Source organism: Mya arenaria, chromosome 15 (genome assembly GCF_026914265.1).
Source record: "Mya arenaria isolate MELC-2E11 chromosome 15, ASM2691426v1".
Classification (NCBI taxonomy): Eukaryota; Metazoa; Mollusca; class Bivalvia; order Myida; family Myidae; genus Mya; species Mya arenaria.
The window spans coordinates 48,433,818-48,458,757 of NC_069136.1; the positions used below are offsets into that span (position 1 = coordinate 48,433,818).

The following is a 24,940-nucleotide window of genomic DNA, read 5'->3' on the forward strand; positions in this document are numbered from 1 at the left end:
TACTTCAGAGGTAAACAAGTTCTTTAACAAGACCGAAATGGCAGCTCTTTTAAAGAAAAGAGCTTTGGCGGAGTATAGTCAAGTTATTCAGGTAATGTTTGAGTTTTTAAACAACAGAGGAAAAGGATTTAAAACTTAACGTCATGTTCAACTGGTAATACTTATTTGGCTTTGCAAATCAAAACCTTTTTCCTACTCTGGTACGACTTTTTTGATGACACGTACACAAAGCATTTCGTACCAGTTTTACTTGAATATCAATGACCTTTTTTACAATCTGACGAAGAAATGTTTGTGTGTGGGGGGGGGGGGGTGTGCGTGCGTGCGTGCGTGCGTGCGTGCGTGCGTGTTTTCATTGAAATTTAATGGAACTTTTTTTAACATAAATTTGGACGTTCATTATTCCTGTTGCTTAGAGTCGCAAAGAAAAAATCATTAAAGACTCTGAAGTGGCTGCTTATAATGCACCAGTCAGTTGTAACCACGCCCTCCCCCAGGTCCGGGGGTATACCGGGGATAGCCGGGGAAATGGGCTGTTTTTTTACCTTTCAGGTGGCCCCGCAGTGCCGGGTGAATGCGGTGGTTTTGTCTTTGCGCCAAAAATGGCTGGGAATGGGCCTTAATTAGAGTCCCTGGGATGCACTGGGCATATGGCTGGGATTTTACCAGCAGTTTGTCCCCGCAAGACGGGATCTTATCCAGGCTTGGCTGGACCGTAAGTCAAAGTTCCCGCTATTCCCCGGACCGGGGGGGAGGGGGGGCGTGGTTACAATTGACTGTTGCATAAGGACTACTTTAAGTCTTTATTTCTCATTTAATACAACTTCCAGGAAGAAGCACCTAAGCCTATAAAGAAGCTACGACTGACCCAGAGGGCGGCAGAACCAGAGATACAACTTAACCTCCATGGCTTGTCCTCTAATGATGTTTTCCAGGTACTGAAACAGTTAAATTACCTTAATGTTAGAAACAGGTCAGTAGGTTGGCATTTCAGTGGCTTGAACCCCAACTAGGTGTTTTGTCAATAATAAGTACTGGTAATCACCTGGGAATAAAAAAAAAACACATAGCTGATATTTCAATGGAGGAGATGCATAAGGATTGGGTAAAAAGCTATTTTAATAATTAAGCAATTAATTGGGTGCGGGATCGAATATCAGGACTAAATCTGCTTAAAATCTAAAATCCTACAGAGATGAAGAACATTGTATGTGGATAGCTGTAGGTGAGGGAGAAGAGGAGAGGGATAATATAGAATATGAGAATTTGAGAAAAGAGACAATGATGGATAAGTTTTGGATTCTTTTGTTTAGGCCCTGATCAAGTTTGAGCACAGCTTGCCCGTGAACAGTGCCTACCTGACCCAGATTGTGCGCACCTTGCTGGACCATTATGGAAGAGAGAAGGAGCCCTTTGTAAGGTCTAAGGTTGCAACCTTGCTGGCCAAACTGTCTATAGTTCCTGGTATCTCTGCCGAAAGCCTGGCAGAAGAGCTTATTTCCTTGCTGACCACAGAAGGTTTAAACTTTTCTATAGCCTAGTTATTTCTCAAGTTGTTCATGACAATTCATAATGGTTAATAATCCTGACATTTATTAAAAAATGCAGTTATATAATATTAAGTAGTTTTTAGTTTTCTTAATTTACAATTTTTGTTTTTAAGTCTTTGCCTTGTGGCCATATTAATGGTTTTCATTATGGTCTTTGCGCCATTACTCTTAGCCTACCGTAATTCACCTAAGAGTTCTGACACTCATGTGTATAATGTCAGGTTTTTACTGAAGTTTCATTTTAATATTAAATTAAATTTAAAATATTAAAATATGCAAGACTTTAACTACAGAACAATGTGTATTGCAGACTCCCAGAAGGCTCAAAGTCATCTGATCTCAGCATTGTGTGTGATTGGTCAGTCGGCCGCACTTAACAGACATTTGCACAGACAGCTAGTGGAACAGGCTCAAAAGGTTTGTATTTGTAGAGTTGACTGTGGGTGTTCTCTTCGAATTAACAAAAATGGAAATAAATCAGGCATTTTTATGTAAAATAGTGTTTCTTAAATCTGCACTCTCACAGATATACCATTTTTACATTTTTTTTATTTTTTGTCTTGGAAAGATCATCTTTTTGTGTAAATGTCTGCAAACCAATGATATATATATATATATGATTGCTGACAAAAAAACAGATCGTAGATTTTCATATTTCTGTTCGAAAATTAATGTTTTATGGCTTAAACCTTTACTAACGGTTTAAGAAAAATGCATAAAACATCATTTTTTTAACTTAAATATAAAAATCTGCGACCTAATTTTTTGTCAGCAGTCTTATATAACTGGTTTCCATGGATTTTCCCAAAAATTGGCTCGTTCCAAGACAAAAAATAAAAAAGTTGTCTAAAAGTTCAATCTGTTAGAGTGCAGCTTTAATGTCTTGCAAATTTATCAGTTTAATCATAATGAACAGCTTTGAATGATTGATATTACATGAAACATCCTTTTTTCATTTATTCAATGGTCAAAATAAGCAGAAGCCTGCAAGCTCTGCTAGGATAATGTTGGGCGGGGTTGTTCATAATCTGAATTTCATATGACCAGGGTTATTGCAATTTTGACAGTAGTGTATTATATTCAACAGCCTAATTTTGATGCCTTCTGTTTTGTTTTGCTATTGTCTTAGCTATTATTGAGCAAGCTATTATAGAGAAGCAGTAAAGTAAAACAGTAAAGCACCTTTCGTTCAAGGAGCCTTTGTTCGGTACCATCTTGGTACATATCATAATTTATGCAATCTCATATTTGTTTAAATAAATTCTATCACGTTTCATGTAAATGTTTGTCAATAATTCAACTTTTTTCACAGCATCTGACGAGTGGCAGTCACACTGTCAGAAGGAGTTGCTTGCACCTGATTGGCTGTCTAGAGTCACCTGACCAGTCAAACAAGGTGGATCACTCTAGTGTGCAGAAACTCATTGAGAGTTTTGTTGGTGATCAGGACCCTAGAGTTAGGTCCAGCGCATTTGAAGCCTTGGTAAGTTGGACATGCTATGGTATGAATTTTTCTTTATTGTTCTTATGTTGTTGTTTTTCGCCGAAAGTTGTCATGGTTTTGACATATCCTTGGTTTTGATGTAGCCCTGTTGGAAATCATTATTGATTAATTGAGAGCATTTACCTGTATATGATGTAATGATCACAATTGTATCAAGTCCCACAACTCTAAATAAAGTATTTATTGAATTATTTCCAAATCTACTTAAATAATCAAACAAGCTTTGGCACCAATGTGAGGGGCTCTTGTTTTTTTTACTAACTCCTTACAAACACTATTGTGCATGATATCAAATCTGAGTCTAAGTTTATGCCGACCATTGGTTGATGTGTTATAAATTTTATGTATTGATTGCAGTTGAAGCTACATGACCGAGGCCTGGTTTTAGAGGAGAGTTTATACAAGACAGCATGCGAAGCCCTTACAGATGATTATGAGGGGGTCAGGACAGTTGCTGTACACTTGGTCTGGGTGTTGTCTCATCTATACCCCGAAAGGTACTGATACATTGTGAAAGATAAAGATAGGGTGTTAGGCCCTAATAGATGATTATGAGGGAGTCAGGGCGGTGGCTGTACACTTGGTCTGGGCGTTGTCTCATCTTTACCCCGAAAGGTACTGATACATTGTGAAAGATAAAGATAGGGTGTTAGGCCCTAATAGATGATTATGAGGGAGTCAGGGCGGTGGCTGTACACTTGGTCTGGGTGTTGTCTCATCTATACCCCGAAAGGTACTGATACATTGTGAAAGATAAAGATAGAGTGTTAGGCCCTAATAGATGATTATGAGGGAGTCAGGGCGGTGGCTGTACACTTGGTCTGGGCGTTGTCTCATCTTTACCCAGAAAGGTACTGATACATAGTGAAAGATAAAGACAGGGTGTTAGGCCTTTACAGATGGTTATGAAGGGGTCAGGACAGTGGTTGTGCACTTGATCTGCGTGCTGGCTACTGTTGCATTGAGCCCACTTGATGTGGGCTGCTTGACAGTTATTTCAGTGGCAGTTGAGTGGTGTAGTGTCCTGTCCATAATATTATGTTCTGGTCCAGACTATGAATTGACTATGCATTGGAGGGTTTTGAATATCTTCACACAGATGTTCTTCATGAGAGTGCGTATTGCATGTAAGGACCAGGTTTATTAGTCAACAGTCAAGGTCAATCTGAACCCTATCTCCTTGTATAACTTCCTGTGGTTTTCAGTTGTGTACCAGTCCAGGGATCAGACGAGGTCCTCAGACTGGTTGACGATGGATTTGTCAGAATTTGTATCATGATCAACGACATCTCTGTCAATGTGCGGACCAAAGCTGCAAGTCTCCTGGTCAGTGATTTATTTGAAAGAAAGTTTAACAGCCAACAGCTCCTGTTTTTTCGCTAGTTGAATTTTACTCTATTTATCGTTTTGTTTCACACGCCATCACTCCATTTTTTACAGCCACATAATACTACCAAAACTGTCCACCACATTATTATACCACATAAAAAACAACCTGAACCGTCTACCACATAATAATACAGGGATGTGATTTGTCCATGGATTCGCGGAATTCCGCGTATCTAATGGCCCCAGGCCCCCCCCCCCCCCCCCCCAATTTTTTTTATATTTTTTATTTTTTTAGCTGATTAAAAAAGATACTAGTGTGCTTTTGGTTGTTAGAGTTGATATCCCAGTTTGCTTCAAATTTAAAGTCAGAAGAACCCTCAAAAGAGCTTCTAAAAAGCCAGTTTTTCTTCTACGGCGGTGTGCTTTTGACCCTAAAAGTGCCCCAAGAATCCTTGGCCGAAATGGTTTCAGCCCTCCAGCTGCCAGGTCAATCACATCCCTGTAATACCGCATAATATTACTACATAATACTACCAAAACCACATAATGTTTCCGAAACTGGCCACCACATAATACTACCAAAACTCTCTACCACATAATTCTGCCAATACTCTCTACTACATAACATTACCAAAATGGACAGATTTTGAATGTCCATCCTTTTCTATATTTCAGGGCTCCCTTCACCTGGTCAGTGTCAAGTTCCTGGAGCAGACTCTCGACAAACAGCTCATGTCCAATATGAGGGTAGGGCAATGTGTGATTATAGTAAAGTGTTTTCCTCTACCTAAAATAGGATGAGATTGCTCTAATGGCTAAGGTGTCCACCTCTCACCCAAGAGGTTGTGGGTACAACATACAAGAACCTTTATTTATGGTTGGTTATTATGATAACAAGAAACATTAGCTCAATGAGCTGTTTTCCAACATGAATAACAAATATGCATACCAAACTTACCCCAGCAATGAAGAGCTGACTTGGAAATCCAAGCCCCACTATGGGTACTTCCTCATGGCCTTTCAAAACGAACACCAGTACTGGTATTTCCTCAGGAAACAGACCCAAGAGTGATTCTATGAAGGTTGATTCTAATCAGCTTTCATCACAAATGAGCTAAAAGAAATCAATAAAAACTTATTCTGAAAGGACTTCTTTTTGCACAAGGTCACAAGTCTTTAATCTTTATTATTTTTATATAATGACCCCAATCATTTTGTAATAGATTAATAATATATGTGAACTGGTAATTGAACAAAGAAATCACAGAAAGCCAAGAGTTATGCCCTGTTTGTAGCAGATTTTAATTAATATCATTGTTTAAAAATCTGGCTTTTTTACAATTTGGTGTCACTATTTTCACAATTCAAAGAGTCTGGCATCATTCATTAAGCAGTTACAAAAAACACTGAAAGTTGATAATTTGTGCATTGTTTTAATGTATGAGTGGATATAAATACAATATTACCCAGTAACATGATGACTTTCTGTGTAACATTTGTATATTTATGTTAAAATCTATTTATCTTTTATTATATACCTGTTCAACTTAATAGAACAGGACATATAATATTTTCACTTGTGAAATACGGGCTGGCTGATGGGTGGGCAACGTCCAGTATGTTGTCCGATTAATTACTTTCAAAGCCGTTTTTTCTAATCATCACCCAACTTTGACAGAATGTGTATGGGCAGATAATCACGGTCAGGTTTGATTTCCAGCAATATCGCCACTGTCATCTCCAGAGTTATGACTCTTGAACTGGCAAAAACTGTATTAACAGTGTCCGCTCTCTGAATTTGGCTTAATGTCAAACCACTTGTCACCATCTTGGTGTCCTTAATAGAGGACGGGTGTAAATTGTAATAGTTAGCTCTTATTGTTGATAGTTTAACATTATTGTGAAAGTTTAAAACAAAATTCATGCAACAGTTGAAATACAACATATATATATATTGTCTGTGTGTTTAAAATGACCAGCGTAAGCGTACTGCAGCTGAGCGGGCCAAGGAACACTACACATCAGGGGTGTGGTCCTCCGGGAAAAAATGGGCAGACGACGCTCCAAAAGAAGAACTGGACCCGGAGAGTGTTAACGTTATCAACATCGGGGCATGTGGAGCCTTTGTGCATGGGCTGGAGGATGAATATTCAGGTGGGAAATACCTAGCTTTACTGTTTAATGTAGGAAACAGGTCATGGAATTGTCATAGCATTGTGTCATCTTACAAGAAGTTTAATCTCTGCTTAAACTCAAGATATTCACATGAAACTTGAAACACATGCTATACCAGTTGCAATAGTAGTGTGGGTTCCAAGGCAGAAAAATGTGAAAAATAAGGAAATTTACAGCACCCCTCTGCTATACAAATATTATTTTGAACACCATCTTGAATGTAGCAAATTCGCAAGAGCCGTCATGTGGCCAAAGGCACTTTTCATAAACAATGGACATTCTCCTAACACAACGTATACAAATAATTTGTATAACATGCAGGACACTTTATTCTCAAAATAAAGGTCTTGGAACCCTGACTATAGACACATTTTAGGAAAGCCCTTAATTCTGGCTTTATTGATGGTCAAGTTTTGCTTATTGTGTTCAGATTTTGCCTAACAGGACTTTAATCCTTAGGAAAATCTTAAGCGTATCTCACAATTATACATTCATGTATGTACCGAATTTCTGCTAATCTTTCTTCTCCTTAACTCCAGAGGTACGTAACTGCACCCTCGACTCTATCTGTGAGCTGGCCAGCCAGAATCCCCAGTTTGCGATCCTCAGTCAGGACAGTATAGCGGACATGTTTAATGACGAAATCGAGAGCGTAAGACATAACGCCATCAACTCTCTGAAGAAACTGAGCCAGCACTTGGAGATCAGGGAGGATCAGCTGGAGATTATGGTTGGTGTTTTGCAGGTAAGAACAATTTCCATATAAAGTTTGTGTAAGGAATATTAAACAAGGGCGAATTTGAGAATGAGAGACAGTTGTGTTAAGAAAACTCACCATGTTTTTGCACCAAGAATAGAAAAATAAGCTAAAAAGTTTCCATATACAGTCGAAACTCGTTATGTCGACTTTGTCGGGACCTAGGGAAAAAAGTCGAGATAACGAACAAATTTATATCACCAATCCCAACACATTTGAGTTCAATTAATGTCCGATGTACGATTTCTGCAATTGAACGATCTTGTTACATATCACCATCGTGAAAACTGCAAAGGGATTTTTGAAAAATGAAGTGAGAAACAAAAATTATTTGTGTCAAATTTATTTAATTTACATATATGGATTACATAAAACAGATCTAAAACCATAATCACGTACACTTGCACGTTGTTAGAAAACGGTAAAGCACAAGTGACAACTTTGATAAAATAGCATTTTGACCAATGATGTCATTAACGTCCCTGTGCGTTTTGATAAATAGGTTTAGCAATAAATGTCTCTTAAATCAAAAACATAAACAAACAACTTTAAATATTCACACTTACCAATTAACCTCTAACCTTTACAGTTTGTTATTTTGACATGCACGGTAATTTAGCGACATACCGCAAACGATCATTAATACTTTTGCACCTACAACTTGATCTACAGTTCGACATAAGGGACAAGGAAAAAGTGTGAAATTCGACCACTGAGGTCGACATAGCGAAAAAATCGAGAAAGTAAAATCGACACAAGCAGATTCATTTCATAAAGAATAAGAAGGATTAAATTCCGGACCGGGGAAAAAGTCGAAACAACCGGAAAGTCGAGATATCCAACGTCGACATAGCGAGTTTGGACTGTAATAGATAGATTATGAATAAATTTGATGAAAAAAGAGAGCATTTAGAATACCATGCTAAAAAAATTAAAAAATCCCGTAGTTGAGAATCTTCACTAAGAAGCTTAAAATTGGTCCCAGGCCCTAATATCTCAAAATTTCTGTAGCATTATAAGTTTAAGTCCCTTAGTTCATTCAGCCATCATGAATGTCTCCAAAATAAAAATAATAAATGAGATAATTAAAGAAATCATATCAAAACAAAAATAATTTATATATCTTAATTTAATCCTTTTATAAGGGACTTGGATTATGTTTCCAGAACTTTTCTCCTTCCATAAAATTCAGATAAAGAATATTTCATTAATTAAATAATAGATGGATATCATTTCATTACATATGTTGAGGGGCATTTGTCTGCAGAGGGTCTTTTCATGGGTATTTTGGGGTATTTTGTCTGCAGGATAACTTTTTATGCGTATCTTGTCTGCAGGGGAACTTTTCATGGGTATCTTGTCTGCAGTTGAACTTTTCATGGGTATCTTGTCTGCAGGAGAACTTTTCATGGGTATCTTGTCTGCAGGAGAACTTTTCATGGGTATCTTGTCTACAGGGGAACTTTTCATGGGTATTTTGTCTGCAGGAGAACTTTTCATGGGTATCTTGTCTACAGGGGAACTTTTCATGGGTATCTTGTCTGCAGGGGAACTTTTCATGGGTATCTTGTCTACAGGGGAACTTTTCATGGGTATCTTGTCTACAGGGGAACTTTTCATGGGTATCTTGTCTACAGGGGAACTTTTCATGGGTATCTTGTCTACAGGGGAACTTTTCATGGGTATCTTGTCTGCAGGAGAACTTTTCATGGGTATCTTGTCTGCAGGAGAACTTTTCATGGGTATCTTGTCTGCAGGGGAACTTTTCATGGGTATCTTGTCTGCAGGAGAACTTTTCATGGGTATCTTGTCTACAGGGGAACTTTTCATGGGTATTTTGTCTGCAGGGGAACTTTCAATGTTTTTTTATCTGTTGGGGATCTTTTCAAAGGTATTTTGTCTGCAGGGGGTCTTTTCAAGGGTATTTTGTCTGCAGAGGGTCTTTTCAAGTCTATTTTGTCTTCATGGGATCTTTTCAAGGGTATTTTGTCTGCAGAGGGTCTTTTCAAGTCTATTTTGTCTTCATGGGATCTTTTCAAGGGTATTTTTTTCTGCAGGGGGTCTTTTCAAGCGTATTTTGTCTTCATGGGATCTTTTCAAGCGTATTTTGTCTTCATGGGGTCTTTTCAAAGGTATTGCAGGGGATCTTTTCAAGCGTATTTTGTCTTCATGGGGTCTTTTCAAAAGTATTGCAGGGGATCTTTTCAAGCATATTTTGTTTTCATGGGGTCTTTTCAAAGGTATTGCAGGGGATCTTTTCAAGCGTATTTTGTCTTCATGGGGTCTTTTCAAAGGTATTGCAGGGGATCTTTTCAAGCGTATTTTGTTTTCATGGGGTCTTTTCAAAGGTATTGCAAGTGATCTTTTCAAGTGTTTTATGTCTGAAGGGGATCTTTTCAAGGGTATCTTTCCTATGGTTTTAATAGTTGTAACCAAAAGCCTCATTCAAAAGCTTTTATTAAAAAATGCTGTTTATTTATGCACAGTCGATGTTTGAAATTGGCCACACCATTAGATATCATTTATATTATAAAACCATTATAAAATTTATATACTATTGGTAACATGGCAAGTTCATCTACATAAATTGCAATGGCAATTATCCTGACAATTGTAAATAATTTCCTTAATTCTTCAAGGACTTTTCATACGTATCACGTGAGTCACTGCGGGACATGTTATGTGAGATGAAATTCGCCACCAAAGAATGTCTCAACACATGTGTGGTCGCCCTACTGGACAATCTGCGAAGATACCCCCAGGACAGGACCTCCATATGGAAGTATGTGGCCAGTATTAATATGTTGTGTTTTTAAAAACAATCCACAATTATGAATCTTGACAATTTAGTATAAAATTGTTATGAAGTTGCATGATAGATTAAATACTGATTTCCTACCCTGCCTTTTTTACCAGACCTATTGTGTCTTTATCCATACCTTGACATCCTTTGGCTAGAAATGGATGAGTCCTGGGCTGAAACTGCTTAAGCCTAGCCCTTCTTTTGTTACCAGACCTCTTGTGTCTTCATCCATACTTCGATACACCCTGAAGCAGAAATGGATGAGAGTGAATAATTTCTCCTCTGTTGTTTACAGGTGTATGCATCACTTGGGGAAGAACTGCAGTAGCCTAGCCCTGCCTTTGTTACCAGACCTTTTATGTCTTCATCCATACTTTGACACCCCAGAGCCTGAAATGGATGACCCAGCTTGTATCCTTTATAATTAACTGTGGGATGGTATGTTACAGGTGTTAACAATAAACTATGGGATGGTATGTTACAGGTGTTAACAATAAACTATGGGATGGTATGTTGCATTTGTTTACATTTAAATATGGGATGGTATGTTGCAGGTGCTTACAATAAACTATGGGATGGTATGTTGCATTTGTTTACATTTAAATATGGGATGGTATGTTGCAGGTGCTTAAAATTATCTATGGGATGGTATGTTGCAGGTATTAACAATAAACTATGGGATGGTATGTTGCAGGTGCTTACAATTATCTATGGGATGGTATGTTGCAGGTATTAACAATAAACTATGGGATGTTATGTTGCAGGTATTAACAATAAACTATGGGATGGTATGTTACAGGTATTAACAATAAACTATAGGATGTTATGTTGCAGGTATTAACAATAAAATATGGGATGGTATGCTGAAGGTATTAACAATAAACTATGGGATGGTATGTTGCAGGTATTTACAATAAACTATGGGATGGTATGTTGCAGGTATTAACAATTAACTATGGGATGGTATGTTACAGGTATTAACAATAAACTATAGGATGGTATGTTGCAGGTATTAACAATTAACTATGGGATGATATGTTGCAGGTATTAACAATAAACTATGGGATGGTATGTTGCAGGTGTTAACATTTAAATATGGGATGGTATGTTGCAGGTGCTTACAATAAACTATGGGGTGGTATGTTGCAGGTGCTTACAATAAACTATGGGATGGTATGTTGCCAGTGTTTATAATTAATTATCAGGCGGTATTTTACAGGTGTTTACAAGTAAATATGGGATGGTTTATTACATGTGCAGGGGTTTCAATAAGCGGACGTAGATGTATTATACGTCCGGAAAATCGCCAAAAACGTTCCAGAATTTGACCCAGGGTGTTCTGAAAATTCCTTTTAATAGCCTTGTACGCCTCTTTTAATGAGACCGGACGTTTTCATATGCTGTGCACTGTGACTGCTTAAAATATGCCGTACAGCCCTTTCATCTTCCCATATGCCTTGTACATGTCATAATTTATGACAGCTTCTTGTGCGTAATGAGCAGACGACCTGTGTATTCATAAAGGACCATCTTCTAATCCGATAATTAGAAAGAGCCAATTAGTGAGACATCGCCAGGGGGCGGAGCTATTGAATGTCAGCCAATCAGAATATACAATGAGAACTCGTTCATTCAAAGATGAAAGTTTGTAAAATGCTATAGTAAATGCGAAGGGATGGTGAAAAATGTTTTGTCAAACACTATTAAACCTTTTAAAATCATTGATAATTTTATTGCACAGACAATACTTGCTATTTTAAATATTGTTGATTTGAAGCAGACGGTCACTGCCAATTTGTAGACATAGGAAAGCTGGTGCTAACACAATCAAATATATCAATTTATCAGTAAATGTTTTGAAAGTGTATTTGTAAAATATTCATGATGAACTTTTCTTTGTAACCCCCCAAAAATATTTTATGTCGCATTTATCTATCACGTCTATGACCATGTCAAAATTCGCCGAAGCCGCCATTTTGTCAGAACGGTTTTCGGAGTTATTTTATCAATGTTCTATGCTGTGTAAGTCTGTCTGACGTCACCTTAGTGCAATAACTCAATAACTACATATAGATATATAAGCAGATATTGAGTTCTTGCACTAAGGTGACTTAGTGTTTCTTTAAGCAAGGGCAGTGATTTTTATCATCAACATATTAAGCATAACTTTATCAAAGACAATTAAATAACAGCCAGGCTGAATGTAACATTCGTACCCAATTCTGATCGTACCAAGTAAAATTCGTCCCCTACGTAATTGTTTTTTTTTGTGTGTATTTATGCCAATAAAATTGTTTCAAATGCTTAACTGTCTGTTGTCCTTTTTATTTTACATATATTTTAGGCGAAAAAATGAGACATTGCACGAAAGAAGACTTTAGACAAGTACAGTCATATTACCACTGACAAAAAGACAAATTTTAATTTTGATATTTAAACACACCCTTTCTAAATTTTGTGAAAAAGCAACAACATTTTGTACAAGTCTGAAAATCATGGAAAATGATTTTTATTGAGTATGAAAATGAAACATTCTACTAGAACCCCCCCCCCCCCCCCCCTTGTGACAGTGGTGAATCCCTCCCACTCCCATCCCCATGTGCCACATGACAGTTTGAATTGTGCATCAAACGCGCTACTTTACCTAAAAATTCTATGAAAATTCCTGAAAATCAGACATGGAATTTTAAGAAAATTCTTATTTTTAGTCTTATTGAAACCCCTGCATGTGTTTACAGTTAAATATGGAATGGTATGTTACAGGTTTTTTTACTATTACCTATAATATGGTATGTTACAGGTTGCAGCAAATATTTTTACCATATATCTTCACAAGGTCTGTCTCATGCTTTCTGCAATTTAGGCATATACTTTTTGTGGACTTAATTAACTCATGCTTAAGTCACATACCGAAATTTGCAATCACTTGTTACATTTATAGCTGTAAAAGATTTGACACAGATTATATCGATCTTCTAGATTAAAAATGCTTAACATATTGTTTCCCTTAACCTGTGAAGACATCAGTATCCTGGTTCTTGTGTTCAATGCTGCAGCTGGGAACCACACGGCTCTGCCCATGTTCCAGGAACACACATGGAGGCACTACACGTACCTACGGGACAGTCTGCCTGACCTTGTACCTCAACTTCAGGTTGTCATATCAACACAGGCATTTTCAAACCACATGGAGAATTATATGTTTAACTTTATATAAAGCATATGTGGCAGAGACAGGTTCAAATTCATTTGTTATGGGATAGGTTTAAATCAAAATGTATGTAATGGAATTCAGTTTGCCTTCAATTAAGATTCAAATTCTACCTTCTTCTATGTACACACTAAAAATGAACATTCCACAAGTGGCTATGCTGTTTAACATTGTTGCTTACACTTTGTGGAATATATGTTGTATTGCAAACAATTATACAACTCTATTTCTTTATCTTTAAAGTGTGAAGAATTGGAGAAAACTGATGGTGAATCATCCAAGGAGGAGAATTCTGAAATGGCTGTGGAGTTTGTGAAGTCAACAGTGGAGAAACTGTCTGACCTTGGCTCCTTGGATACAGAAACAGCCACAAGGCTTCTCAACACAGCAGTCAGGTATGGTACAATAAATAGCATTTAATTTATATCTGGAAATGTATGATAACATAGTTATATATCTCCATTGTTGAGAACTCAACTATAAAAAGCTTGGCTCCCTGGATACAGACACGGCAACACAGCAATGCTATTTTGAAATTTACTATGGAAACACTCTGAATCTGACCTGATCTCTATGGACATGGATCCATCCACATGGCAGCTCAACACAACCCACTGGTAATGGATGGTCATAAATGGATTATATGTGATTAGAAAGCCCAAGGCGTCATTGTTGTTACAAACTTAACCTGCATTGTATTTAAGATGCAAGAAAAATAAACATTTTTCGGCTGAGACTTGGTGAACACTTGAGCTGAGACTTGGTAAACATTTTTGGGCTGAGATTTGGTAAACACTTTTGGGCTGAGACTTGGTAAACACTTTTGGGCTGAGACTTGGTAAACACTTTTGGGCTGAGACTTGGTAAACACTTTTGGGCTGAGACTTGGTAAACACTTTTGGGCTGAGACTTGGTAAACATTTTTGGGCTGAGACTTGGTAAACAGTTTTGGGCTGAGACTTGGTAAACAGTTTTGGGCTGAGACTTGGTAAACATTTTTGGGCTGAGACTTGGTAAACAGTTTTGGGCTGAGACTTGGTAAACAGTTTTGGGCTGAGACTTGGTAAACACTTTTGGGCTGAGACTTGGTAAACACTTTTGGGCTGAGACTTGGTAAACATTTTTGGGCTGAGATTTGGTAAACACTTTTGGGCTGAGACTTGGTAAACACTTTTGGGCTGAGACTTGGTAAACACTTTTGGGCTGAGACTTGGTAAACATTTTTGGGCTGAGACTTGGTAAACATTTTTGGGCTGAGACTTGGCTTTATTGAGACTTAAAGATGCTTCTGATGCCATCCATATAGTAAACGACCAACCTTCTCAACATGAGCATAAAAAGGGCAATCACTCAGGTCTCAACCTAGGACTGCTGACTATAAGTTCGCAATTGAATTGTATGAGCTTCAGTTGTTTTCTCCCAATGGAGTTGTTAAAGAATTTGATTTGGACTATTTTTACCTGGCTGTGAATTGTATAATCTGATTAAGAAGGTGTATATTATTTTCCTTTTTCACTTTCAGTGACTTACAGCAGGTAGCTAAGATAGACTCGTCCACGTCCGCTTCCGCTGAGTGCCTCTCCCTCTTCCTCAAGGCACAGATTCTCATTACTCAGGTAACTAACTTGTTGTTTATACTTGTCGTTTTGTGTAAATCTGATCTTTTCTTCAAGGTCTATCTATTCAAGTTCACTTACTGTTTGAATTTAATAACAAAAATGAAGTATTCTTTATACAATTTCTATATAACTCAAACAGATTAGATTCATGTATGAGTTGGTAAAAACTACTGTAGTTTTTTTCTTATATTGTTACTTACCAAAAAATAAATTGAACTTAATTCAGTATTCCGCAAATATAAATTTTAATACGAGACACCTTGATGATTATATCATGAAGAGCAACCAATTGCACAATGTTCTTATATATCATAAACCTCGTTCCTAGTTGATGTCTCAGCATGCCTATATCCTGACCGGAAGCGTTACCGTTGGAAACCTGAGTGTTGTTGTGGAAAAGCTTCTTTCCCTGACCGGACAACTACAAACACTCTTTCTTGGGCTTGGCACTAATGAACTAGCCCTTATCAGGCAGACAGAGCTTAAGGCTCTAACTTTCAGGTGATACATGCGTTTTATGTAAAAGTGAAAATATTCATCAAATAAGATCCTTAAAAACAGGATCTCATTAGAATATAGATTTGAATATAATATGGGTGAGGGAATCTGTTTGAAATCTCTTTCTTAAACAAGAAGTTACAATTACTCTGTTATAGTCTATTAAATTGTTTTATCCTGTATCAGCTATACTTTTGCATTCTATTTACCTATGATGAATTTTAAAATTACGTTTAAACATCGTTTATCCCAAATTCTCAGGACCCAGTTAAAAATTTGGAAATAATGGTATTTCGGATAAACAAGTTTTAGAAAAATGACAGCGTTTGTGTATTAACGATGACTTTAAATATTTAGTCGTGAAGATTACAATGTCCGTTAAACGTTACCAACATGTTATATTTGGTTTGACTGATCGTTCAGTATACATGTTTGATGAATTATTGTTATCCCCGCCGAATCGAAGATTTCGGGAGAGGTATATTGTTTTGGCGTTGTCCTTCCGTCCGTCCGTCCGTCCATCCGTCCGTCCGTACCATATCTTGGTAGGCATTGATCAGAAAATGTTCAAACTTGGTCAGAATGTTCCCCTTGATCATACCTCGACCACTTTTAAAAGTGTCACTAGGTCAAATCTTAGAAAAATCTTTGGAATATACTAGAGGCATTATATATACATGGTCAAATATTCCTGAAACTTTATCAGAATGTTTTCCTTGATGAACTCTTGGTCGTAAATAAAACTGGGTCACATATGATCGAAAATTAGGTCACTAGGTCAGATCTTAGAAAAAGCTTGTCCAGAACCATATCATGGAAATGATTGGTCAAGTTATGTTCAAAATTGGTCATGATGTAACCCTTGAAGAAATATGGACCACTTAAAAAAGTGGGTCACATGGGGTCAAAAACTAGGTCAGTAGGTCAAATCTTAGAACAATCTTTGGAACATACTAGAGGCATTATACATGGTCAAATATTCATGAAACTTAATCAGAATGTTTTCCTTGATGAACTCTTGGTCGTATATAAAACTGGGTCACATATGATCGAAAATTAGGTCACTAGGTCAAATCTTAGAAAAATATTGTCCAGAACCATATCATGGTAATGATTGGTCAAGTTATGTTCAAAATTGGTCATGATGTAAACCTTGAATTTCAATATGGACCACTTAAAAAAGTGGGTCACATGGGGTCAAAAAAATAGGTCAGTAGGTCAAATCTTAGAAAAATCTTTGGAACATACTAGATGCATTATACATGGTCAAATATTCATAAAACTTAATCAGAATGTTTTCCTTGATGAAATCTTGGGACTTCTTTAAAACTGGGTCACATATGATCGAAAATTAGGTCACAAGGTCAAATCTTAGAATTGTTTTGTCTGGAGTGGAAATTATTGGTCGGATTATGCTCAAACTTGATCATGATGTACCCCTTGATGAAATATGGACCACTTGTAAAAGTGGGTCATATGGGTCAAAAACTAGGTCACTAGGTCATATCTTACAGAAATCTTGGGAACACTAGAGGCAATACATCTGCTCTCATTTCCATGAAACTTAATCAGAATGCCTCCATAAAATCTTGGAATAGTTTGAAACTAGTAGGTCATGTGGGGTCAAAAATGAGGTCACTGAGTCAAATCTTAAAAAAACCTTGTGGACACTCTAGAGGCTATATTTTTTGCATATATCTGGACCAATCTTCATGAAACTTGATCAGAATGTTCGCCTTGATGAAATCTTAGATTAGTATGGAACTGGGTAACATGGAGTCATAAACTAGTTTTCTTGGTCAATTCTAAATCGTACATTATATACAATATTTTTTTTTATTTCAAACAGTTGCAATCAAACTCAAACTCATACAAATATATATTTCATCAACAATTGATTTCCATTCCTTGACTTAGCCCAATCAGGCGGGGGATATCAATTCAACGAATTTGCTTGTTTAATTGTTGACAAATAAATTGTTATTATACTTTTTTAATACTTTTTTTTCATTTAATCAACATTATACATTTCACTTAAACATTTCTAAGACCAACAGAAAATGTCTTTGATTTCAGTGTTTTGGTTGATTTCTGTTGTCGTTTTTTTAACTATTAGAGTATTTGTTTTTTTTCACACTTATTGCTCATGTCATTCTTTAACAAGCTCTTCATTATCACCGCAAGCTGATGCCTGTGTGCTATCGCATTACTGTGTGAAAAACTATGAAATGATCGATTTCGAAATACGAATTTATAAATACCGGTAATCGTGAGATACCAAATTGGTAGAGAGTTATAAATTACTGTACATTTAAACCAAAAGGCCTTTCAATATAATACTTTCCTTTAAAAAATCAAATTTCAATATCGACATTCATCAACCAACATACTGAGTTTGGTTTATAGTAACAAGCCGGACAAGTGGTTTTTCTCTAAGCTTACCATTTTCCCAGATAACACTAGATCACACTATGGCACAACATCTTGGCAATCTCAGTGATTTAGCATACGTTAACATCGCTTTCATCCAAAACTCACAGAAAATGGCCACCAAAACAAAGGCCTAGAGTCCTTATTAATGTTCTTTAAAAACAACTCTGAGGCTATTAAGGATTACACAATTAATTTCATTACTTGCAGATTGTGTTCTACACTGGCCAACTCCCAGGAGCTGGCGACCCAAATGAAGGCCCAGGGCGTCTACACTAACTACCTGTCCTCTCTACAAGGGTAACGCCCCCTTTAATACACATTGGTGCCTTCTTTTCAACCATTGTACAGAACCGTACCTTTTCCTAATATTTTTTTTCCTTTTGAAACATGCTGTTCTATGTTAATTAAGCCACAGCTTGTTTTTTCAAATTTGCCAAATTCGCAAATTACATTATCATTTCAATCCTTAACTAAACTGCTTGATCATCACATTTGTTTATTCACTGATAAGACAACTTCCTTGGGAGTGATTTGTTTTTGAATCCCCATATGAAGTGGCCTTTCACAGCCTACATTATGAACTGATAAAATGAATAAAACATACAATGTACCTGATATGGCCAAATTTAAGTGTCAGCATTTTCATTTTCAAGATATACATGTTTTTTTAAGATCAAATAAGAAATGGTGGCTCTGTTGTGTTCATAAGCTGTATGTTTGATCGCAATTAGGGCCGTAATCCAGCTACCTTTAATATATAATAATATTGTGTTTGTTAATTCAAGAACACAAGCACAATATCTGTAAAAACCTTGTTTAGTGTTACTGTAGGGCTTTTGTTAAATACCGGTATGTTGTTTTTTTCACAACCATGTAAATGGATTCACATTCATTACTGGTAATGTTATTTCACCATAGATTTAATTTACAAATGAACAGTTATAAACATTATACATATCTAAGACCAAATTTCCATTCAACATCTGATATTTGTTACTGTAGGTGAACTCTGACAGAATATTTTTCAGAATGTTATCGGGAGAGGATGCCCCAACTGACCAGTGTACGTCCTTCCTACTCTCCAAACTTACGGCATTGAAAGGATCTCAACTCTCTAATGTGCAAAATATCCTTCTCTCTGCATTAAAGGTAAACTTGGTTGATGTTCCATTATTTGGAGGTTACTTTGGACTGTATTCAGCAAATCATTTCATTATCTTGTCAGAAAAGCGGTGCAAAAATTGAAGGTAAACATATGAATTTTCTAGCTCTACTTTTATCAGTTGAATGTATTGATTCTTTATTAAGGTCACATGGGGCATGATAAACTCTGGGTGACTAAGTACAAATTTCTGACACAAATGATAAATTATAGACGAACGTCTTATGCTTTTGACTCTCACCTAATTTTCTATCAATTATCTGAGATTGGAAGCTGATCAATGATAAATCAATAATAATAAATCCAATATTTCCGTTAGTAGACTCTATTTTGCATTTTTGCTTCATCTTTTGTGTCACCTGCAAAACATTGCAGACACATCTATGGATTACTCTGTCAGTTTTCATTGATGGCATCATACTTCCTTTCTGATCATTTACTTTTGAACAACTTGCTGAAGGGTCTTCAAACTTGCTGTGTGCATTGTTCATGGTCAGAAAATGACTCTTTTTGATTTTGGGGTCAATAGGTCAAATATCAAGGTCATCATGAAGACCTTTACTATTAAAATTATAGGCACATTTGTTTTCAGCTAATCACTTTTTAGCAGCTTTGTGTTGAGTCTCCAAATAAGTTGTGCACATTGATGAAGTTAAATAGATGACCACTATAGATTATGGGATCAAAGGTTTAGTTTATGGTAACCTTACTACAAAAATTATTGGCCTGTTTGTTTCCGATCTTGACTTCTGAATGACCTGGTGTATAGTCTTCAAACTTGGTATGAACGTTGGGCATGGTCAGGAGATTATCTGGATCAATAGGTCAAAGGTCAAGGTCAATGGGCGACACATCTAATTCGTGATTCTAGTTTATAGCTTCACCTATCTAAAAAAGTGGAAAGACTGTGAGCTTTTTTAAAAAATAAATTAAATACGATCAATAGTCGCTGTGGTTGAGGTGTTCGATCAATTTTACATACTACTTAATCAACAAAACTGCATTCAGTTACACTACTTATGCCACATGAACTTTTAGAAATAAATGAGATATTTTGCTGTCCTGTGCTCATGTAGTAATTTTTGTTAATGCATTCATACATCATTTTAGTATATGAAGTTTCAAGAAAATACCCTATGCAACTGAATATTGTGAGTAAATTTCTTGTGTAAATTTGCTTCCAGTTAGTACAGCCGGTCACGTGTCCGCTAACGAGGAAGGTACGCAAGGCATTTGCAGTTATCCACGAGCCAGCACGCGTATCGGACAACCCCGTCAAGTTTACTGCAGGCCTTACTGCTGCCATTCCGCTGATCGCTGATGTGGAAAATGTTGCTAGGCTGGACAATGTCAGGATCCGGGTAGGAAGGATTGAATGTATAGTTTGCCTGATTTTAAGAGAAAAGAGAGTTAGGCATTTTGATACCTCTGGTGTCACTGTCCACTAACACTTTGATAATTATCCGAATATTTTAATTTGGGAAAATTCATTTGCAGTTTTGTTATCTATTATGCAGGCATCTTCCTATTAGAACAACCCAGTCCAGCATTAAAAACTGTATCAGTTTATAAAGTAATTCTTTTATTTAATACCATTCATAAAAAAATTGGGTAGATATTGTAAAATGCTTTGTAACACAGTATATAGATGTTGTTTTTTAAACATTGCATAAAAGAAAAATATATGTAGCCAAAGCTTGTGTTTTTAGCTTGTCTGATTTTTGAAAAAAATGACGAGCTATTGTCGTTACTTTATTGTTGACGGAGGCATCGGAGGCATTTGTTAAGTTTTGCGTTTCGGCCATTTACATTGACACTATCAAAGCTATCACTTTGAAACTTGGGCAACGTATTCATATAATACCTTTCTTCACATTATACCCTAAAAATGCTGAGTCTCACCTGGTTTTTTGGGGTAAAAAACTTAAATTTTGATGGATTTTGGTTGATTTTGAGAATTGGAATTAGCTTAAATTTTTTGTTGGATTGATTTCAATAATTTTTTAACTATATCATATGGATGATGTCTTCAGTATATCAAATGGGTTTTTGAGTCACACATTTGGAAGGGTAGGGGGAGGGTGGGGGATATTTTAGTATTTTTGGACTTCGTAATTTTTAGCTAGTCTGATTTTTTAAGTTAAGTTTTGTGTTTCGGTCACTAACATGGAAACTATCAAAGCTATCACTTTAAAACTTGGGGCACTTGTTCATCTTATACTCTTCTTCACATTGTACCCTAAAAATGTTGAGTCTCACCTGTTTAAATTTTGATGGATTTGAGAATTGGACATAGGTTCTGAAATTTTCGTTGGATTGATTTCAAATTTTTTCACAGACAATAAATGGATAATGCCTTCATATATATCACGGGTTTTCGAGTCACACATTTGGAAGGGTAGAGGGAGGGTGGGGGATATTTTGTTAATTTTGGACTTTGTAATTTTTAGCTAGTCTGATTTTTTAAGTTTTGTGCTTGGGTCACTAACAAGCAAACTATCAGAGCTATCACTTTCAAACTTTGGAATACCTGTTCACATTCAAATGTACAATATGAACAAACAAACCGTGAAAGGATAAAATCAGACAAGGGTTAAGAACCCGCAGGGCGATGCTCTTGTCCATTTACATATTAATGAACTATTATCTGTCTCTGATACCAGGTTCAGTACCCAGACACAACTACAACACTGACAAAACCATCACCTAGTGACCTGAAGAGACACAGCAGTCTTTCACACAGACTAGTTTCACAGGTTCTCATATCACACGGACATTGGTCAGGTAATGGTTGTATGTAACCTTACAGTATAATGTAACCTTGCATATAAAGTAACCTAGAGAGAGTCTCTTCACAAATTCTTATATCACAAGGACTTTGGTAGGTAATAGTAGCATGTAACCTTGCAAAGGTTATTTAATATTCTGATAAGTCGAAACCTCCATCATCAAATACTATTTTGTCCCAGATTTTTATGTTTAGGGTCCTGAGGATAGATCTGATCTGGGATATTGGGCTTACGGAAATACTCTAAATTACCGAAATACGCTGATAATTACTGAAATACGCAAGAAAGTTACCAAAATACCCTTTTTAATAAAAAAAAAAAGAAATATTAATATAAACACAATAAATTTGTTTGTATAGAAGGGGTATTTCGGTAACTTTCATGCATATTTTGGTAATTATCTTCGTATTTCGGTAAGTCCAGTATCCGACCTGAGTCATGTGCAGTCACAAGGGTTCTGATGGCAATAATATTTAACTGATCTATACATTACTCTTAATAAATGTCCTGTTATACATGTATATCTGAGGTCAGCTATAGTTTTGTTCTCAAGCAATTATAACAGTATAACTCTTTTGTTTCAGAGTCAAGTACAATTGAAGTAAGCCTTGTGTTGATAAATGACTGTGAACGCCTCACCAAGTTCAAGTCCCAGTCTGCTCATAGTTCAGAAGAAAACCAGTCTGTCATAGAACTCTGTATACCAGTCAAAGTGCTTGTGTCTCCAAAACCTCATAAACGCTGAAGTCTTCCTTCAGTTTGAACAGAAGAAGACCTTTCTGTTATAGAACTGCATAAAATTGCGTCCAGCTTAACAATCTGTTAAATTGTATGCAAAATGGATATGCAGTCAGTTTTACAACTAGTTAATGCTGAATTCTGCATTTGAGCATACAGATACCAGTATATGTGTATATCTACCAAATACTTTATGGCTCAAATTATTCATACATGGATTGAATGTATAAACTCAAATAATCTGGCACAGAGACATTCCCACATGATATGCTGGATATATCACATCCTTGAATGCTGTTAGTATTCAGTGATTATTTTTTTTTTTGGTGCAATTTACTGCCTTCTTAAGGCTGTTTCCCCTTGCGAAAAATGTCCATTTTAATCAAAAAATCAATAAAAAAAAAATCCCAATTTGATAAATGCAGATTATGTTGATGATTGAAAAAGAAATGAATTTCTTTAAAAATAAAGAAAATTTTGACAAGACTAAATCTTCCACAGCATAATGTATGCATAAGAAGGTGAAAACACGCATATTTGCAATTTTATTTGCTATTTTGTTCCGTTTTTATGTTTTTCCCAATCTGACCTTTTTTTCCCGATTTCCAAGGCACAGGCGGAACAAATATGTCCGAAATGACATCACTGGTATTAATTTAATATAATATTATAAATTGCTCTACTTAAGTATTCACATGTGTAGTGAAAATAAAAAATGTGTGAATTTGGTGCTGAACCAGGCTTTCTAATGAGTCTGTTACTTTAAAGCTGCACTCTCACAGATTTAGCGTTTTTACAACTTTTTATTTTTTTTGTCTTGGAATAAGCAAAATTTTGCTTAAATATCTGCAAACCAGTGTTTAAAGACTGCTGACAAAAGATCAGATCTCAAATTTCATATTTCCATTCAAAAAATAATGTTTCACGGCTAAAAGTGTTACTAACGGTTTAAGAAAAAGGCTTAAACATCAATTTTTGAACTTAAAAAAATCTGCGATCAAATTTTTTGTCAGCAGTCTTATGACTGGTTTTCATGCATTTTCGCATAAATTGGCTCGTTCCAAGACAAAAAAAATAAAAAAGCTGTCAAAACGTTCACTACATGAGAGTGCAGCTTTAACAGATAATATAGAAACAAACAGACAGAAATTAGATTGATACATGTATCATACAAGATATCGATGTTTTAATGTAAACACTCCTGATTGTAAAATGGGCAAAATATAGTAACATGCTATGGCTGAATTAAACATTTCATACATGAGTGAGTTAACTGTTTTGTTACAAGACAGATGGGATGATGCTTGTTAATGTGTCTTTTGAAGTTGTGAACTGGTTACAGTTATTACAGTAAATCCGCCATTGAACATGCCGAATATCTACCTCATCGAATATCTACCTCATTGAATATCTACCTCATCGAATATCTACCTCATCGAATATCTACCTCATCGAATATCTACCTCATCGAATATCTACCTCATCGAATATCTACCTCATCGAATATCTACCTCATTGAATATCTACCTCATCGAATATCTACCTCATCGAATATCTACCTCATCGAAGTGTGATATTTGGTCATGTTGGGTAAAAAAATAAGTCACTATGTCAAATTTCAATTCTAAAAAACCTTGTCACCCCTATTAAGATGACATTACTTCTACCAAATGTTCATGCAAATTTGCAAGAATTTAGGAATTTCATTTAATGTAAGTCCCCAATATGAAGATTGTTTTAGTCCGGTCACGAGGGCACTAGGTCAAACTGTTCAAATGTGAACACAAGAGACTACAATTTCTATTGGATCTTTATGAAGCTTGTTTAAATGTATGTGTATATGTAATATATGATGGTGTCCCGACCAAATTTAGGTCCAGTTAGATTATGGTTAATGTCAGGTCAATGAGTTTATCACCACGCATATTTGTCTTGTGAACACTACAGGTTACAGTTTATACCCAATTTGTTTAAACTTGATCAGTCTGTGTCTAAAAAGGTCAAGTTTGTTTATGGGTCATGTATGGTTAAATAGTATGCAGGTATCCAAGTCAGATGCTGAGCCTATTGACACCATTTGTTCTACCTAATATTTATGAAATTGGTGTGTATGTAATCTAGGTCAAGCTTATATATGGTTCTGTTGATTCAAAAATTGGTCACTTTGTACAAATAATACACACCAATATAAGTTTCTACTGGACTTAAAGGCCTAGTTTAATTCTTCTTGATAAGTGACCCCCTCCCCACAAATCTGTGTATAGTACACAACCTCTGTGTATTGATCTTAATCTAATTGCCTAGTACTGCTGTGCAGTTTTGGAGGTTTCATTTGATATTGGACCCTATATGGCCCTAAGATAATAAACCAA

The 24,940-nt window shown here is 36.2% G+C and overlaps 1 protein-coding gene across 1 annotated transcript; it reads left to right on the forward strand.

Moving 5' to 3' along the window:
* The first annotated feature begins 12 nt into the window (after positions 1-12).
* On the forward strand, positions 13-23,832 carry LOC128218764 (integrator complex subunit 4-like). Its single transcript, XM_052926454.1, has 21 exons — positions 13-91; positions 831-935; positions 1,314-1,518; positions 1,861-1,967; positions 2,863-3,033; positions 3,412-3,551; positions 4,260-4,380; positions 5,059-5,130; positions 6,363-6,537; positions 7,098-7,303; positions 9,955-10,097; positions 10,414-10,529; positions 13,139-13,272; positions 13,573-13,724; positions 14,852-14,945; positions 15,277-15,449; positions 18,087-18,176; positions 18,908-19,028; positions 20,226-20,402; positions 21,705-21,825; positions 22,415-23,832. The coding sequence occupies exons 1-21, from the start codon at positions 38-40 to the stop codon at positions 22,573-22,575; spliced, it is 2,838 nt and encodes a 945-aa protein (XP_052782414.1). The 5' UTR covers positions 13-37; the 3' UTR covers positions 22,576-23,832.
* Positions 23,833-24,940: the final 1,108 nt, after the last annotated feature.

Excerpts from the sequence above, each read along its gene's own strand:
- LOC128218764 (XM_052926454.1), top strand. The coding sequence starts at position 38 with ATGGCAGCTCTTTTAAAGAAAAGAGCTTTGGCGGAGTATAGTCAAGTT. Across the intron at positions 15,450-18,086 it reads CTTAAGGCTCTAACTTTCAG|ATTGTGTTCTACACTGGCCA; the intron begins GTGATACATGCG and ends CATTACTTGCAG. Across the intron at positions 19,029-20,225 it reads TCCTTCTCTCTGCATTAAAG|TTAGTACAGCCGGTCACGTG; the intron begins GTAAACTTGGTT and ends ATTTGCTTCCAG.